This window comes from Astatotilapia calliptera, chromosome 18 (genome assembly GCF_964374335.1).
Source record: "Astatotilapia calliptera chromosome 18, fAstCal68.1, whole genome shotgun sequence".
Lineage (NCBI taxonomy): Eukaryota > Metazoa > Chordata > Actinopteri > Cichliformes > Cichlidae > Astatotilapia > Astatotilapia calliptera.
The window spans coordinates 14,039,776-14,059,098 of NC_137439.1; the positions used below are offsets into that span (position 1 = coordinate 14,039,776).

Here is a 19,323-nt window from a genome sequence, read left to right on the forward strand (position 1 = left end):
CCTAATCTGGCATCCCAGAGCAGCTCCCTGGTCAACAGAATATTCCAAATTAGCATCTGAAAAAACCCCACCTCCTTCCTTACCATCTATATGCATTACATGACCTGTGGCAATCAGAAAAAAAAATCCAGTGTTAACAGGCTAAATCTCATAATCAAATGAAAAATGGATCTCAGTAGTTTTTGCATCCACTTTAAAATGTGCCATCAACAATATGACAGGAAGTTATACTAATCACCCCATGCACTTCCTGTGGTATGGTCCTGTCCAGGTATTAAGGTAATGTTTGCCATCTGCCTTCTCCAGGAATAAGAGGTCTGACTAACATCTTTCCAACCACAGGAGTGATCCTCAAAGTCGCATGAGCCTTTTAGATGATATATCAAATTATGGATTTATCATTGAAAGCTACAAACTAAAAGTGCAAAGAAAAAGTTCTGATATCAAGCTTTTACATAGCATCTCACGACCAGTGTTTGTAAATTAATGAACAAATTTACTCATGTAAAAAGAAAAATAGTCACTTCAAAGTAGAACAGTAAGTAGAACACATGATCGCTTATATTTGTTTATTTGTGCTTTAATTGTGTTTACATTTCTCACAGACTGCAACAGGTACAAAATAATGATCATGATGTAGTCAAAGAGTTAAAAATCTTAACAGATGCACGAGTTACTCAACACATGTTAAACTGGCCGTGTGCATGAGACAAGGACATCACAATTTCTCCAGGTAAATTTTAAATAGCTGACACTAAAATATAAATTTAAGCTTCAGCTTAACTTGTGTAGAACGACCACATACCACAAAATTCTTCATCAGAGCCGTCGCCACAATTCTTTGAAATCACAGTTGAGGCCAGCAGGAACACATTCACCAGAATTACTGTTAAATTCCTCATCAGGACGAGACGAGACGATGACTAACAGTACTGTGAAGACAGTTTCATTACAAGAAGATATCAAGGAGACATGTTTATTGGTGCATATTTATTTATATTACTCTTATTCATACATTTTAAAGCGTCTACAGCAAACATTGCACAATTTGTCAGAGGTTACACAAGTCATGAGTGCTCTCCCTCACTGTTATACCCCTTATTTCCTCAGGATGTACAAAAAATATATTGCAAGCAATTTCAGATTAGAGAAACATACCTGAAAGCAGAGCAAATATTTGTTTCACATCTAAACAAAGATGACAAGAGAAACGTGAGGAGTCCAAATAAAGAGAAACATCTCAACATCATAACCAGGTTACAGTGTAAGTCCAGTATTTCAGTTTGTACCTGAAATACTGGACATCAGCTTTTATTACCACAGCTGAGCTGAGACTGTGAAACCTTATCAAACACCAAAGTCCAGGGTGTGCTCAATGAGCGACACTGCATTTCTATCATTTGCTTGTAAATCATAACTCGTAATGCATGGCTAACTTATATTTTGTAGATTATAAAAGCATTTAATGGCTTGAGAACATGGTTTATGGTCAAGCATTTAAGTGTTTTTTTTCTTTTGGTCTTACTAATGTGTCTCGTTGTTATTAAAATTGATATAAATATACAAAAGTGGAGACCTCTCACTTTTTTTGTGAAGTAAACTTCCTGTTTAAAAGATGGTCAAGCCTGTTGGGTCTGATCTGACCTTCTAACTGGGTCGGCTCCAGGAAAATCTGGACAAACTAATATAAGGATATAAGGATTGTTTTTTATACTTGGATAGCAATTGAAATAACACACCTTTTACCCTTGTACATCACATGTAATTATTCCCTAATAATGCTCTGCCAGGCCTTTAAAGCAGCCACCATTAGTTGCTGCTTGCTTGTGAGAAGCATGCTCTGTTGGGTTTAGATCAGCTGACTGACTTGGTTATTTAAGAACATCTTAAATAACCAACAGCTTTACTTTATCCATTTGTGAAGCTCTGTCCGATCAGTTTTCCAGGATTTGGCTAAATCTGAGCAGAGAGTTCATCCGGATGCTTCTATCATCAATAGCATTAATATCATCAATAAACACCAGTGACCCAGTCCCACTGGTAGCCAAACATGCTGATACCATAACACTGCCTTCACCATGTTTGTCGGATAATTTTTCGGATCGTTAATGTTTTTCTCTTTCTTTGCATTTTTCTTTTCCCATCATCCAAATTTATCTTACTTTCATTTCTCCAAAGATTTTTTTTTCAGAACTGTGCACTCTATTTTAGATATTTTTGTGTCTAATCTGGGCTTTTTGTGTAAACAATAGTTTGCACCTTGTTGCAAAGCATTTGTGTTTATATTCTTGAAGGTATTTCTTTTGATTTACCCTACAATAATAGTTTTGTTTCTAAATATGTTGAAAAAAGTATAATTTTATTTTTTGCTTAACAAAAGCTCGAGCTTTATTAGTGTAGCAGCTTCATCCAGGCATCATAAAAACATCATCGTGGTAACAAAGGTTCATACTTCAGCACAATGTGCCACCACAAAAAGGAGAATAACCAAAGGGGAAGTGAAAATACAAAATGCAGTGATAGATATTAAGGAAGAACTGGAAACAAAACACAACAAACCAAACAAAAAGAAAAACATCTGAATGCCTACTCCGTAAAGCAGGACATTATGTTACTACACTCAGGATGCACACAGCCCCCCCCCCCCCCCCCGGATCTGTCATAACATCATGAATTATAGCATTGGTAGCATCAGTCACCTCAGCTTCATTGGGTGAGACACAGGGTAACCATTCACTTGCACACATTTGCACCTACAGCCAATTTAGAATCACAAGATAAGCTAACATGCCATTGGGTACGTTACTTGTTGGCTTAAAAGCCAGAAAACCTGGAGAGACTCCACGCAGCCTTGCAGTGAACATGCAAACTCTACACAGAAAATTCATTATGAATTTAATATATGTGTACAAATAAATAGAAGCACATTTCCTGCCTTTGCCTCTTCAGAGCAATATTCTTAATTCGTAACAAATATATCACTGAGTGTGATAGTAGACAATCTTGGGCTGTGTAGAATATTGCTGAATGCCTTTATCCTGATAACATTGTTACAGTATTATGGTACTGTAGTACTGTGAGGAACTTTGTGATTCTGACCCTTACTTAATCATAAGGAAGATGTCAAAGGCAACACTATAAATCCATATGTACTGCATCAAAGCTTGTGAATTACTGTTTCTCTGGATCACTAATGCTGATTCATGAAACATGTTTAGCAAATTGTCTTACACATTTCGTTCTTCCTATGGAGGGGAAGTGAATGGGACAGCTTTTTGCCGTGTCTGGAGTCTAACAGAAAGAGTGTGTGTTTGTGTGCTTTTGTGTATGTTGCCCTTCCTTCCTTCCTGTCCACCCACGTACCAGTAGCAAAATGTTGAAATGTGCCAATGTGAAACATGAGACTTTCTCAATGAAGGGGGGGAAACAAAGTCATGTCAGAGATATTAAGGTTGCCTCCTTTTCATGTTCAGGCACATAAGTCCTCTGCTTGCAATGCATGGACATTGTCTGCTGCTCTGAGACTGATTGGAGGAATGATGCTCCCAAGAATATCTCTAGCAGTCTTTGGCCTCTTCATCACAACATGCCAATGCTCAACAACAAATGGTACAGTATAAGCTCAAACATTTGATTTAACGATTTGTCATGACCAAGCCTTGAGAAACCCCACAATTGTTTGGGAAATATATTTATATATTAGGATGTTTATTGATTCAAACACGGCTTTCATTAAAGGCTTGTTTGAATCCATACTGGAATAAACTTTGTGCAACAGGCTGATCTTTTTTTTTAACTTTCCCCTTTGCAGATTCCCCGTTTTCACTCATGAACAAAGCCACTGGTTTTTGTTTGCTGAAAAGGGTTAGCCGCTGCCTTGACCTACGCTGGACGACTGATGACCGGCTTTATGTTACCACAACTAAAAAATGCCTGGGAGCTCAGGGCAAAAGTATAGGAAGTGAAGTGAGCCTGTATGACTGTGATGACAAGAGCGACCTGCAAAAGTGGGAATGCAGGAATGGAACTCTGCTTGCCCTCAAAAATAATAATTTATTCATTGAGATGAAAGCTGATGAAACAATTGCTCTCTCAAAAACAACAGGACCAAATAACCAGTTCACAATTACAGGGACCTCAAGCGGTGCTTGTACAAGAACATACAGAGGTATAGTATAAAACATATGCTTTTATGTGTAAGTGTGCATTTGTCTATAGCCACTTGACCCAACCTGAAGCCTTTTCTTTTCACCTCCAGAGTTATTTACCATTGAGGGAAATGCATTAGGAAAGATCTGCATGTTTCCCTTCCTTTACAAAGACCGGTGGTATGGAGACTGCACTACATTTGACTCCTCAACAAAGCGACCATGGTGTGCAGTTGAAACAAAATTTGAACGTGAACAGTGGGGATACTGCCCAACCACTTGTGAGTTTGTCAAATTTCAACATCACTGGAGTGAAAATGTAAGAATTATTTGAATTAATTTTTTTTTCTGTCAAAATACAGCCACAGATCACTGGAGAAAAAATCTCATAACAGGAGCATATTACCAGCTGAACATACAGTCATCTCTGACTTGGGGACAAGCTGATACCAGCTGTAAACAGCAGGCTGCCTCCTTGGTCAGTATTGTGGAGCCCAGTGAGCAAGCTTTGATCTCAGGTGAGGTGCCACCTGGTGGATATTTGCCAGAGCTCAAACAGATGCAGCATTTTGAATTTTAAATGAAATAATCAAGATTTTGGATTACAAATACTTTTGATGTTGCATGAACCTGCACTATATTTTAGTATTTATCTGTGTTATTCCTACCAACTGACTTTTGTAAAGCTGATATTTTAATTCAGGAAAGAAAAATAAGTGCTTTTCTTTTTTCGTCCCGCTGTCTCGTAAACACTTGAACACACAGCATTATTGGGAGCAGGGAGAAAAAAACTTTGGATTGGGTTAGTTTTGGACCCAGAACATGGTTGGCAGTGGACTGATGGCAAACCTTTCCGTTATCTGCGATGGGATTCTGGTAAGTCCTCCCTGCAAGGACGAAGTTCCTTTCAGCAATAATCCTCAAAACATCTGAGCGATCTGGAAATTAACTGAAAAGTTTCAGAAAATTACAGTGTTAAGCAAATATAATCTGTTAGCCTAACTCCTGTGACAACTAGACTCTTAGGGTAAAAGGTTTTTCAAGAATTCATGTACGTAAGAAGTACAACAGTCTAAACCTAAAAAAACCAACAACTAAATATTCATTCATGTCTCCAAGTTTCGGCTAATTATTACACATTTTTATCTTTTTAACAACTAATACAGTATTTTCATTTTCTATCCGTCTTTTGTTAGTTTTTCTAAATGCTAAATACTACCAATATTGTTACAAATTACTCAAAGATTTAAAGTACTCCTAAAATTCTTATTGTGCATGATTGGGTAATGTGTGAGTGTTAACCATCATCATTATTATCTTGATTTAGGGAATCCACTTCCTAATCCAGGACACAACTGTGCAATTCTTGACACTGCTGGAGAGCACTCTTGGCAAAGTTCATCCTGTACCAAGAAAATGGGCTACATCTGCTACAAAGATGGGGTCCCACCAGCACCTCCACAAAGTATATAAAAAAATTCGATTCTGTTTTACCGCGATTTGAATATTTCTCTAGATTGCAGTAGTTTCTTGGGGGACATCAGAAGTGAAGTTCTTATATATTTGTTCTTTTCATCATCAGTTGAACAAGGATTTTGCTCAGCACCTTGGATTCCCTACAATGGCCACTGTTTTCATCTTCAGCGTAATGCTCAAACATGGTCTGGCGCTCAGAAAGCTTGTCGTGCAGAAGGCGGCGACTTAGCGACCGTCCGAAATGTGGAGGATCAAAGCTTTGTGATCTCTCAGCTTGGATACGGTATGTGGCAATCATATCTCCAAGAAATAATGTTAATATAAAACAGATTCCCAACAGCAAATATATTTCATACATTTGACAAGGTGCACATGTGCTGAGATTGAACACATCAGTTTCCAGTTTGTAATTCACTAATAGCATCATTAAACTCTTTATTGTTGTGGCAGGATATGGTAAACTTTAGGGATATTTTGTGGTTTAAAAAAAGTACACAGGCTAGGTCACAACATCTTTATTTGCATTTAATTTAAATCGTGTTTTTTTAAACTCTAACTAAACTGTCTATCTCACCTAAACCTAATCAAAATGTGTATTCCACCTAATCCAGTTTCTATTTACACCTACTGAGTTTATTCAAGTTTGTCTTTAATTAAAACCAAAATGTTTACTAATACATAAACAGCCAGTGATATATGAATAACAATATATGAATAACAGTTTCACTTCGTAATATCACTGAGAGAGTGCTGTATTCATCCCTATATCATAATTGTTTTTACTCTGGCAAATAATAAAAAAATACTGAATTTTGTATAAAAGACTAATTATTAAGAAAGCCTTAACAGATGAGAATGACATGCACACTTTACACATAATAACTGGCAGCATGACTGTACATTTAGGAGTGACAATAGAGATCATGTCATTCATTCAGCTCTAGCTTGCTGCGAGTCTATGTCAAATATTTCCACGCATGTGTGAGCTGTTGATTTTTTCATATGTTAAAGTACGATTTAGACAATGCCTGTCGCTCTTTACCAGTCTATGAACTGTACAAGTAATTTTCAGTGCAATGGGGAAATTTGAGCTTCTGGCTGATATTTGGTCCATTATTTTTCTGTAGCATCCACTGATGAGCTTTGGATTGGACTGAATGACATTAGGACAGAGGGACTGTTTGATTGGAGTGACCAGTCTCATGTGTCCTTCACCAGCTGGGAATATGGAAAACCAGGACTCTCCACTGATGGAGATGACTGTGTTCTCATCAGGGGAGAGGTAAGACCTTGTGCATATTTATTCATCTATATGTGTTTAGCTAGACAAATCATGCATGGAGGAAGCATAATCCACTACCCTTGATGTATTGATCTTCAAGAAAAAGTTTTGCAAGAAATATTAAACTGTATTTTTTGTGCTGTTTCTAGAGTACATGTTTTACAATACTGATATTTTACATATTTTTCTACCGTTTTAACTTAGTTGTGAGCTGCAGAATATTTTCTTCCGACATTTTTCTTCATAGTTTCCACACTGGTTTACAAAGTTGAATGTTATGAAATCAGTATCTTAGGTGTGGTAGACTGGTAAAGTAGATTCACTGTGAGAGAAAACACGACAAGACTCCTTTAGAATTAGAAGGCAATGCATTTACTTCTATAGCCATGTGTCATTCTTACGAAATATCTAAACTTTAAAACCTTTCATGATTTAAAGGTTTTGGGCAAGTTACAGGCTTTTTGGATGTGATAGTGTTTTACTGCAAATATAAGCACTTTGAGTGCTTAGCATTCTGAGAAATATACCAAAGAACCTTGGAGTAACTGTAATTACAGTGCTTTAAATATTTGAATTTTATTGATTCAGCAATCCAGCCCACAAATCTGCAAGTGTTTACAATGCTTTTGTTCTTGCAGAACGGGAACTGGGCAGATCGGTCATGTGATGAGCAACATGGCTTTATCTGTATGAAGCAAAGTTCCACTGAAAGCACTGGAAATGAACCAGATATAGACATCGGATGTAAAGCCGTGAGTAATAACAAAGCATGATTAAGGTTCAAATTTCACTTTGTGAAATCAGTAGTACATTCTAAAAAAACAGATTAAAAATAGATAAATGAAATTTTAATGTACTCCTCAGTTGTGATGTATTTACTCTCCTATAGGGATGGAAAAAACATGGCTCCTACTGCTACTTTGTAGGCACTGAGACAAAGACTTTCAGTCAAGCTAGTGAAGACTGCAAGAGTTCAAACTCATACTTAGCTGATGTTTCAAATGGGTAAGAAAACAACCAGTTCATCTTTGTTATAAATCACATAACGACTTCTTTGGGAAATCCACAAACATGCATGCAGATGCATGTGCTGCACGGTATATTAAAAATGACAAGAAATCCATGAATTGTATACATTTTTGCAGGGTGGATAATGCCTTCCTTGTCAGCTTGGTGGGGTTGAGACCAGAGAAACACTTCTGGATAGGGCTCTCAAATCAAAAGAATATTGATGTTTTTGAGTGGACCAACTCACCCACAGTAAGGTTCACTCACTGGAATAGCCAAATGCCAGGTATGGATGCATCTGAATTTCTGTACTTAAATATCAGGAATAAACTGCAGCCCAATAAGTTGCACATGACTATTGCTTTCCTCAATGCCCCAAGGTTACCAGCAGGGTTGTGTTGCCATGACAACTGGGGTTTTGGCTGGACTTTGGGACCTGCTTCCCTGCACCAACAAAGAAAAATATATCTGCAAGTACATGGCAGAGGGGATGGTTCCAACTGCTCCACCACCAACTGTAGCTCCTCCTAAATGTCCAGAGGGTTGGACTCGAGTGGGAACGAAAGCTATGTGCGCTAAGGTACAACCTTCGGTCAGCCTTGAGTGAACTCAAAGAAACTTTGTCTATTGTGGAGTATTTAGCACTGGCACTTTACAGCAATGCGATGTCAGCCAAAATATGCTATAAGTGTGAATGTGAGTGTAACTGGGTCTCTGTGTGTTAGTCCTATGATACACTAGCAACCTGTCAGTTTTAAGAATCTCTTCATTCATCACGATAGGGACTTGTTCTTCGTGTTTGGCATTCTATTTCTCCTTATTCCTCAGGACTCCATTCAGTGTTGTGCTCACAAAATTAAATTAAATTCAATTACCTTCAATTGCATGAACTATCTGCGGTTGAGAAATTTACAGAGTTGTTGTCTTGCGTTTGAAGTTTTTTACAGGTCCTCGCTCAGAAGAAAAGACTTGGTTTGAGGCCAGGGATTACTGCAGGGCCATTGGAGGAGATCTGCTTAGCATCCACAGTTCTGCTGAGCTACGACTGTTCAGGTACAGCATGACTTAGTCTACAATAACAACTACTGTTTATAATATCTTCTGTCAATTATTTTCCAGTCTAAATCATACAACCATTAGTTTATCCTAACATAAGATCAAACTCTAGACAATGATCATCTATGTGAAATAATCCTGTTTAAAAATATTCAGCATGCTGGCAAATATGTTTCACATTCACACAACACACCATGTTGGTGTTTTAACCTACTGAAAAAAAGCATTCATATAGTAGTACATTCCCCCAACCATTTTTGCACTACGGACCGGTTTATGCCCGACAATATTTTCACGGACCGGCAAATACAACAAAATACAACTAGTACCGGTACCGAAAAAAAGAAGATTTATTCATAACACACGTGAAAAGACCCAGGAAAACTGAGTTAACGATAAAAACGATAACAAAATAACGCTGAAAACCATACATTTCACACCTGAGCCTCAACTCTCACGGACCGGTACCGGTCCGAGGCCCGGGGGTTGGGGACTGCTGTTCTATGCAGTAGCAAATTCAGATGCACCATATTTTCGACTTTCATCACCTGAAGTACCACATCTTGCCTGTAGGGTGAAAACATATGGACATGTTTTAGCTTCTCTGATGAGACTGACACCATCAGCTAACTGCAAATGTAGCTAAAATGTTTGTTTTAGTACTTTAGAAGACAGTGAGAGTGTCGTTTCCTTTTTTGTACAGCAGAGGTGGAAAAGCCTGGATTGGACTTCACATTCCTGAAACAACCACTGGTTATGCCTGGACTGATGGAAGCCCAGTAAGTTAATGGCATTCTGTTCTTGTTGTTCTTTTGTTTTTGGTCATTAAATCATTAAATGTTATTTTAATAAAATATTTACAATAACTCAACATAATATTGTTGTTTCTTATTGTTAACAGCTAGATTTCCAGCACTGGCAGGAAGGAGAACCAAACAATTTCAACAATGCAGAATCTTGTGCTGAGTTTGTGATACATAACTGGGATGAAGAAGGTTCCTGGAATGATTTGAACTGTGACAGTTACAATGACTGGTTGTGTCAGATCCGTGCAGGTACAGTTGACTGAATGCTGACCAGTCTCACTGCTGGAACATTTTTTAACTAACTTTCATATGCATGTTCTTTTCTGTCTTCAGGGGTGAAGAGATTATTGTTAATATTCACAATATTATGTAATCTCTTCTTGCCATGATTTCAGTGTATATGATTGGAGAAATTGTCACTATTGTTGAAACACATTTCGGACTAAAAATAATGACTGCATTACAGTATACCGCAGTGTAGACTACAGAGTGCCACCACATGTTTACTGTTGCTTTCCTTTCCTTTGAATAAAATGGACTTCTGTCTGTGTTCTTGCAGGAGTGACTCCAAAACTACCTTCGAATAATACTGTGGTGGGTAAGTTCACATGAATTAACCTTGAACATAACCTGGGTGAATAACACATATGCACTACAAAACCTGGATTGCGGATTTGCCCGAGTACAGCTTCATCCTTTTTGGTGGTTTTGCATTGTAGCTCAAACTTGCAATTTCCCAAAGCAGTCTGATAAATCATTTTCATTGTTACCTTTCAAATAAACAAACTTATACTATAAATTATAAACAGTATTTTTTATAGAGCATGAGACCAATATAGAAAAAAACTAAGGAGGAAAAAGAGAGGTTATATTTAAAGATAAGGACTGCTTAGTGACACCTCATAAACTGATTGCATGTAATCATCAGCATTTTTACATATTGGATTTGTATATGATGTGTTTTGATAATTTCTATCCATTTTCATATTGTGGTGCTCATGATCAGTGTTATGTAAATGTAGTATATTAATTTGCATTTAAGCATGTGATGCTTAGATTAAGCATCCACCTTTTTACCATCTTTAAAGGTCTAGTATAAGGACAATATACAGTATACTGTTAGTATAGCTGTGAAACATCTGCATACATCATGTTGAATTCAGTTTTGTAAATCCACAAAGTGATGAAGTGATCAAACCCTGCACATTAAGAAAATCTACTGGAGAACACATTAAAAATTATTTGGTGGCGGTGTGGAGGCAAAGTCACGCTCTACGATGTGGACAACTGAAAATGGTTATTTTAAAAAATGTTTTTTAACTACTTGTGTCCTACATAAAAGATTTAAGCAAAGTTCATTCATTAGGTTTAGATTTAGATTGGAATAACATTTGTGTTCTCATGTAATAATAATATTATTTTAGAATGACATTAATACAGGACAATTTTCAGTTACCTTTGCATAAAAAATAGGTGGTAGAATTGAGTGAGTGTGTAATGAACTTGAATTAGTATTGAATTAGTACTTTTTTTAATTAAACAAATATATCTGTACTTCTACTTGGGTAAAGAATGCTTGTACTTTACTTGCTCCACCTCTGATAATGACATCACTGAAGAAATTAATGAATAAAAATAAATTTTAGTTGAAAAATATTTGGGATGATCTGAATATCAATGGGATAGATTTTACATTTTATACCTTTTTATTCATTGTGTACCTTCAGCCCTCTTCAAAAGTCTGATGTGGCCACCAGGTGTTTTAGTTGCTCTTTTTTAAGGTTGGGTCTCCTTGGACAAACGGATCTGACCAAAAGATACGGTAGAACACTGACAAGTCTATCAATGTATTTCTAAACTTTTACAGAATTCAATACCACTTCGGATGGTTGGCTGGAGCGGAGAGGGAATCAGTATTATATTAACAGAATGTCAATGCCCATGGAAGATGCTCGTCACTTCTGTCAGCAGAGGCACAGTGACCTAGTATCTATAACCAGTAAAGAGGAAAATGTTTTCTTATGGAAACAGGTAAATATCTATGTATTTAATTTGTACTTTTTTGTTTTGTTTTATTAATACATTAGAGCAGGCTGAAAACATTAGAATGTGACACACACTAGAGATAATTGTGCATATTTATGTGTGTGTCTACAGATATCCAGAAGCTATGGGCGTTATTATATAGGTTTGTCTGTGGATCTTGATGGGTCAGCTTGGTGAGTAATCATTAATGCCATAAGGGGAAAAGGGAGCTTTTAGGCCAACTCATGATCATTGATAAGAAGTGCATTTCCTATTAGATTTGTAATGAGGTACATTTCCTTTTTTTTACTGGTTAAGTTTCAGATATCAGTTCAAAAGACCTGTCATTTGATCTAAAGAAGATTTTTCTTTTTTAGCCATCAGTGAATTAAATCCATGTGGTCACATGTTTGTTTATTTATTATGGAATAGAAATAGTGACACCATAATACAAAAAAGTCTAACATCAAATGATGAATATTTTCATATGATACAATTAAAAATTTAACCATAATTCTCTACATTAAGGTGGATGGATGGTACTCCAGTGTCATTTCGAAGATGGGATGAAGATCAACCCAGCACTAGTGGCTTTGATCAAAACTGTGTTTTTATGTCTTATCACATGGGTGAGTAAAAATGCGCTGAACGCTTGAATTGAAAAATGATCAAATCTAGACACGATGTCTGGATTAAAATAATTGATTAATGGATTAGGATAATGTTCCTAATGAATTCTTTGTTGATCTTATAGGCTTCTGGAGGACTTCTAATTGTGGAAGAGAGCTTTCATTTATTTGCAAGCGAGGAAGGATGTTGCCAACCAACACCACTGCAGCCCCAACAGTTGCTCCAACAGGTGGCTGCCCAAAAAGATGGATGAAATTTGGCACAAAGGTCAGACTTTTAAACCTTTATTTCAGAGAAGTTTTTAAAATGACAACATTACAGCAGAGGCCCACCATCAAATTTTACATTGAGCCTTTATTTGGCTTCAAATGTCAAGTTGATTCTTTAAAATGTAATAAATAACTAAATAAAACACGAATGAAGGAGAATGAAGGAAGCAGAAAGAAGTTTGTCGAATGTGGAGTGGCATTAAAAAAAGTCAGCAAATTTTGACCCCTCCATCTGTGTACTTCATTCAGTACTAATTATAAATGAGATCATCTAAAATACACAGGTTTCAGTGGTGAAATGTTTCACCTAAGTCTTATCATAATAATAATTACATTTCTTTTCTGCAGTGTTACAACATCTTTAACGAAAGGCAGATCACCTGGGAATATGCACGGTCAAAATGCACTGAGGTGGGAGGCAATTTAGTCTCTATACCTACAAGAAGTGTGCAAGGTTAGTTCTAATTGTGTTTTATTCAGATTTGGATTTAAACTTTAACTCTTTCCCCCTTAAATACCTACTAGGTGTATCCCTCGTTTCTCTTTTCTGGACTCAATGGTTTCTGTTATATTTTAGGTCTGCTTCCAGAACAAAATTACTGGGTGTGCTTCTGAAGTTAGTGTGGTTGATCTCTGTCTGTACTTAGCGCTACATATTTCTAGGGCTAAGTTTGGAAAAACCTAAAGCCCATTCAAATGGTTGTCAAACCACATTTTTATTGGTGTATATTAAGGTTTCAAAACTCCTCATTAAGGGCACAGGGGAGGTCATTATGGAGGAAAGAGTTAAACATATCATACAGCTTATGAAGATGTGAATACTTTACCAAAAATGGAAAAGAAACCAGAAACCTACATTTAATATCTTGTGTCTGTATCTTCAATTTTCAGCATTTTTGATCACCAGAATGGTTCATACAGCATCTACAGACCTGTGGATTGGTTTGAATGCTATAAGCCAAGAGGGATTTTTCTGGACCGATGGGAAAAAAAGGCAATACACCAACTGGGGCTATTCTGTGAGTTCATTCAATCTCATACAGGTGTAATGTGAAGCTAATCCTTTGTACAACTATCAGTAGCTGTATTGTCATTTTACAGCTTGCTTTTGTATCATGATTTCACATTTTCAATTAAATTAAATTAAATTTCATTTATATAGCACCAAATCACAGCAGCAGTCGCCAATGCGCATTTCTTGTCGAGTTACAGATATATATTCAGTGATGCTATGATTTAATTGAACTACACAGAATTTAGTGTCAAGCTTTGACCAGCTTTTGAGTTTTCACTGACATTTTAAAGAAATATTTACACTAGCAAATTTTGATTTTAGAGACGTGAACAACCTTTTGGGATGGTGTATCCGAGATGGAATGAGGTAAACATAGTTTGAGCTATGCGTTGTGATTTGACAGGTAGGTGTGGTTAGAGATGTGTCCAGTGATGCTGGGCTTGGTCAGAGGTCAATGTCAAACTCCAACCAAAAGTTTTTCTTCTCCCAGGAATAGAAATGTTAATGAAATATTAATAATGATCATTTTGATTGCAGAGACTTCATCGTCATCCTGGCAGCTTTTATAAAAGATGGAATGAGGTAATGATTTTCCATATTAATTTAAGCATGTCACCACTGTTTGTATGCAACAAGTAATCTTAATTAATTGCGCATTTTAAAAAAATAGATTTTAAAATCATGTTCACTTACCATTCTTACCCAGGATGAATGTGTTGTAATGAATGGAAATCCTGTTTTTGGGATTGGTAAATGGACAACAAGGTCTTGCAATGACACCAATGGATATATATGTCAACAGAATCTTGGTGAGTTCATCTCTTTGGAGTAGACATTTTCAGAGGCTAAACATAGTTCATAAAATATTTTGTTCTCCTGCAGTCTCACCATTTAGGGGTAGTGTTAAGTAGCATTTGATCCAAATTCAAAAAGAGCTTCATTTCAAACATAAGCCTTAATTCTATTATTATATTTACATTTGAGCAAACAGGTGAAAATGTTATAGAGAGGTTGATGTAAACCCAGCTCTAACCCATAATGAGGTCGTTGGAGATCTGGTGGATGTTAAGAAGTTAAATTGTTGTTGTACAACTGCATTCCAGTGGTAGTTCACTCATATCAATGTGTTTGGCCTGCTATGGGGAACAAATTTGCAAATAATGCACAACAAAATAAATAAAAAGTCCTGTTGACAGTTATAATGTTTGCAGTGGTGCAAAAAATGTGAATTAATCTCATGTCTAATTTTATTTTTGCTCTTAACAGATCCAAACATTAAAGCACCACCTGAAACCATAGATTATAATATCTATGAGACTCTGGGAAATGACAGCATCAAGATTAATACTCAAAATCTGACCTGGGATGATGCCCAGAAACGTTGTAACGCTGAGAAAGCCAACTTGGCCAGCCTGCGAAATGACTGGACACAGGCATATGTTGAGCTACTGGCTATAAAACTCAATAGTCCTCTTTGGATTGGACTTAACAAACAGCAGGTACAAGGCTGCAACTATCCAAAATTACTATAAAAACTATAAAAAGTACTATAAAATGATTAAACATACAGGACACCTGAAAATAAGAGTTATACAGGGTTCTTGGTTATGTATGAAATAAGATGTGATAAAGTTATTAAATGACTTATTTTGGAAAATCATGACAAATGGCATATGACCCAAGATTGCTGACTTCTTAATAAAATCAAAATTTGTAATCTATATAACACATATTGGCAGAAGCAGTTTTAACAAGGTATGACAGACAGAAAACATCCCCCACAAAACTATTGATTTGACAACATCTGATCCATGTTTATTTTCAGACTGGAGGTTATTTTAAATATATTGATGGTTGGCATCTGAACAATGCCGGCTGGGCTGAATTTGAACCAAGCAGGGACAAACCTTGTGTGTATGTAGATGTGGATGGAAAATGGAGGACCGCTTTCTGCAATGTGACCATAAAAAGTGCCTGTATGCAGTCTACAGGTATGTTTTAACAAGTTAATGATTTTTCCTACATCTTTCGCATCTTGATTATACGTCTTAACGTCTATATTAGATATCACTAAATTGGCAACTGCTAGGTAACTGGCCAATGTCAAGCAATCTGTGCTTATTAATGTCTTTAGAAGGATGTAGTTAAAAGTAAGAGGCAGGATTTTCAGTGCTCTGTGTTCTGATCATGTGAGAGTAACGAGAACAGAACTTTGATGGCCTGTGAGTGTTTGAGACCCATTACTGTCTATTAAATAAGAGCTATTTCAGAGGGCTTTTTTTCCTTAGCTGGCTGTTGGTCAGCTCAAGTGTTCTTCTTTTATTATTTACATTAATTTACAGTAACAGACATCGCAGAACATTTTGATCCCAGGAGATAACCGTTTCACCAAGTCACAGTAAAACATTTTGTGATTCATTGAGCATTATTGCTTCTATTCTTCACAGAAGTGGCACCAACTGAGTCTACAATATTTCCTGGAAATTGTCCTGAAGATACAGATCTAGAGTACCAACAGAGCTACACATGGCTGCCGTATAGGGGTTATTGTTATTTGTTTATCCAAGATGAAATTGAATGGGCAGATGCAGCTAGCAGCTGTGTAAGGCATGGTAAGATACATGCTGAATAATTTTAGAATCACTATACAGTAAATATGTGGTGTTAAGATTAAGCCTAATATGTGTTTTCAACATTGTCACAACCAGTCGATTTTTGTTTTTAAGGTGGAGTGTTGGCTAGCATTGAAGATCCCTCCGAGCAAGAATTCATCAAAGGCTTTGTGACAAATTTCAAAGACAGACACAACTCTTTCTGGATTGGTCTGTTTAAAACTCATAAAGGTATGGCCACAATAAGTGTAATCTTTTAGTGTTTATAGAAAAACTATTTAATGAAACCATATTAACAATTTATTGACTTAATTGAAGAAACAAACTATAACCTCAAATCACCACTAAATCAGTACTATTTATCATGTCTTTCTTGTCAGCAACTGTGTAGCCACATTCAGTGGGGTATTGGTAAGTTAGCAAAGTGAAAAAAGGAATACATTTCTGTTTGTCTCTAGGGACATGGCTTTGGTTGGATAGAACTATTTTGGACTTCACTAACTGGGCTCCAGATGAGCCGGATTCTGATTTTGGAGCAATCCAAACCTCAGATGGGACTTGGAACTCGGGTCGCAGATGGCACGACAGACCATATATCTGTAAAACAGCCAAAGGTAAAATAATTGTGTCAATGTGAAGTAATTATATCCAATTATTTATTGAAGGAAAATGTTAACAAATGCACAACTATAATAATTTATAATTAATGATACTCATTACATGTGTTACTAAGCAGCTTGTTAGTACACCACACAGATGCCATCTACCATTGGATATCTTACATCTTACTTTACATTAATGCTAAAGTTTTATGGTTTACAGGAAAGAGAGAGCTAATAAACCTATATGTTTGCATTTTTACCATTTCTTTCTTTCTTTTCCTTTGTTTTTTTGCCACTAGTGATGCCTCAAACTTCAGGATCAAAAGATGGTAAGTTCTGTCTTTATATGGCTCTGTGTTGTTTAATTATATAACAATACTACTACTAATAATGTGAAAAATTTAGTGAAAATTTGTGAAAATTTAAATCATGTTTTAAAATCTGAACTTACTTGCTTAAACCTGCAGGATCTAATGGAGATCAAGCTCATCAAACTCGTGTCCACACTACTGTGGTAGTTGTACTGGTGATTACGATCACTTCCACACTGGTAGTCATTGCATTTTTCCTCTACAAGAAGTCTCCTGGTCCCTTCCCCACATTTGAAAATCCACTGTACTTCAATGGTGAACGATCGCAACCTGATGTGCTTGACACCAATAAACTAATAGAGAATGCAGAAAACCCTGAACCAGTTTTAACTTTGTGATTTTAGGTAGGGTCTATTAGGATATAAACTTTACTGTGTTCCAAACTGATGCATTACACTTTGATGATTTATTATTTGGTTGTTTACTATATGCAGTAAATACATGCAATTATTTAACAGTAAGTCACTAAATGTGAGTTTCAGTGGAGGTGGCAACCTCATTACAGACCAATTTAAGCTCTAGGATGTCTGTATGAATAGGATTATTATTTGATTTGTGTCAAGGATATCAACAATTATCAAACACTCAGGTGAAGAAACAACACTTAGACACTTGGAGAGATTTTTAACGTGCACGGGTGAGAGCTCAACAGAGAGACTCACACCGAGTCGCAGGCGTTTCCTTTATTTAACAAGCATAGCAGTTCCTGTTTTTCATGTTCGTGTGTGGGTGTTGTTTGTGAGTCAAATTCTGCAAAACTCAGCTTTGTGTGTTAATCTCATGTGGTCTTATCATATGGCTTATATGGCTTACAGTTTACTGTTTAGAAGCTGGGCTGCACAGTGTAAAATATGAACACTATTATTATGAAGCGAAGCATAAAAACATTTCCCCATAACAATTTGTTTTTCTTTATCCCTGTGATTGAATGTATATAATTATTACATGTGGTGCTTAGATCCACTAGTAGCTGTTCATTGCTTGTAGTCTTGAAATACATAAATGTACTGCCTGTTGGTATTGAATAAACATTAAACTTGGCAATAAACAATTAATGTGTATTTAGTATGTTTAGTTGCTATCTTTCTAGTTTTCAAAAGCAAAATTTGTGTTAGCGTTACCGTGTAATTTGTTTTTTCTCAGGCACACTTTGGACTAACAGATTTGATCTACATATGAAACAGCATGGTGTTGGTGATTAGTACTTAGTACCTCTTGCCTCTTGCAAGTAGTTCATGGGTGTAAAGTCAGGGCTTTCTGTGTGGTGTTCGCATGTGTCTGAGAGGTTTCCTCCCACAACCCAAAGGCATGCATGAAGTTAGGTTAACTGGTGATTCTAAACTGACAGTAGGTGTGAATGTTAGCATTGGATGACAGTGGGGTACAGATTGGACAGGTTATTGGAAAAACAGACAAACACACACACAATAAACTAATGCTTTTGTGCCTGACATTGAATAAGACCAAATGCAGACTAAATCCCAAATTTTGTGCCTAACCTGTCAAGTAAATTCTGATTTAAAATTACAGTCGAAAAACCTGCAAAAATAACTGTCTGTGCCTTTCAGTCATTGTAGAACATCTGACTAATATTGTTCGTTAATGCCGCTTTCATATACCTGTTCCGAGTAGTACGCTGCGCACGCATGCAGCGATACAGCGCGAAGGTGAGACCCCCCCCAGTGTTACCAACTTAGCGACTTTTTTTCTAAAAAGCGACTAGCGAAAAATCTGGTGACTTTTTCTGGTGTTATTGGAGACTTATTTATGACGACGCAGGGTTGGAATTGTGACATTAAAAAAAACAATAATTGCTAATAGAAATTTAATTTGTAGTTCTAAATAAACTCTAAATGCATTTAGGATGTCTTTTACTCACTTTATGTCTCTTCCACGATGTTATTTCTCTCTCCAACAACGTAGGTTACAATTACATTAGCATAACCAAGTATGCAAATTAGGCGATGACATCATTTAGCGACTTCTAGCGACTTTTAGGACAACCAATAGTGATTTTCCTACC

At 36.5% G+C, this 19,323-nt stretch overlaps 1 protein-coding gene across 4 annotated transcripts; it reads left to right on the forward strand.

Moving 5' to 3' along the window:
- Window positions 1-3,424: 3,424 nt before the first annotated feature.
- LOC113010906 (macrophage mannose receptor 1-like) lies at window positions 3,425-18,351 on the forward strand. Of its 4 annotated transcripts, none has more exons than XM_026150179.2 (32): window positions 3,425-3,609; window positions 3,812-4,168; window positions 4,259-4,429; window positions 4,511-4,666; window positions 4,914-5,024; window positions 5,476-5,613; window positions 5,731-5,907; window positions 6,752-6,906; window positions 7,545-7,658; window positions 7,796-7,911; window positions 8,052-8,200; window positions 8,295-8,494; window positions 8,852-8,967; window positions 9,674-9,749; window positions 9,872-10,025; window positions 10,336-10,374; window positions 11,644-11,807; window positions 11,934-11,995; window positions 12,330-12,430; window positions 12,556-12,698; window positions 13,049-13,154; window positions 13,592-13,719; window positions 14,037-14,081; window positions 14,253-14,297; window positions 14,422-14,524; window positions 14,982-15,214; window positions 15,541-15,706; window positions 16,163-16,327; window positions 16,442-16,558; window positions 16,786-16,941; window positions 17,229-17,258; window positions 17,397-18,351. In XM_026150179.2, exons 1-32 carry the CDS (start codon window positions 3,435-3,437, stop codon window positions 17,636-17,638), a joined length of 4,410 nt encoding a protein of 1,469 aa, XP_026005964.2. In that variant the 5' UTR covers window positions 3,425-3,434; the 3' UTR covers window positions 17,639-18,351. The 4 variants fall into 4 exon arrangements, with proteins under 4 accessions (XP_026005964.2, XP_026005966.2, XP_026005965.2 ...); XM_026150180.2 differs by having other exon boundaries at window positions 3,427-3,609; window positions 9,677-9,749; XM_026150181.2 differs by lacking the exon at window positions 14,037-14,081.
- Window positions 18,352-19,323: the final 972 nt, after the last annotated feature.

What these genes read in the sequence shown, in the direction of transcription:
- LOC113010906 (XM_026150179.2), top strand. Translation starts at nt 3,435, where the DNA reads ATGTCAGAGATATTAAGGTTGCCTCCTTTTCATGTTCAGGCACATAAG. An exon ending in TGAGCAAGCTTTGATCTCAG is followed by an intron (nt 4,667 to 4,913) that starts GTGAGGTGCCAC and finishes TTGAACACACAG; the next exon opens with CATTATTGGGAGCAGGGAGA. An exon ending in GTTGTGTCAGATCCGTGCAG is followed by an intron (nt 10,026 to 10,335) that starts GTACAGTTGACT and finishes GTGTTCTTGCAG; the next exon opens with GAGTGACTCCAAAACTACCT.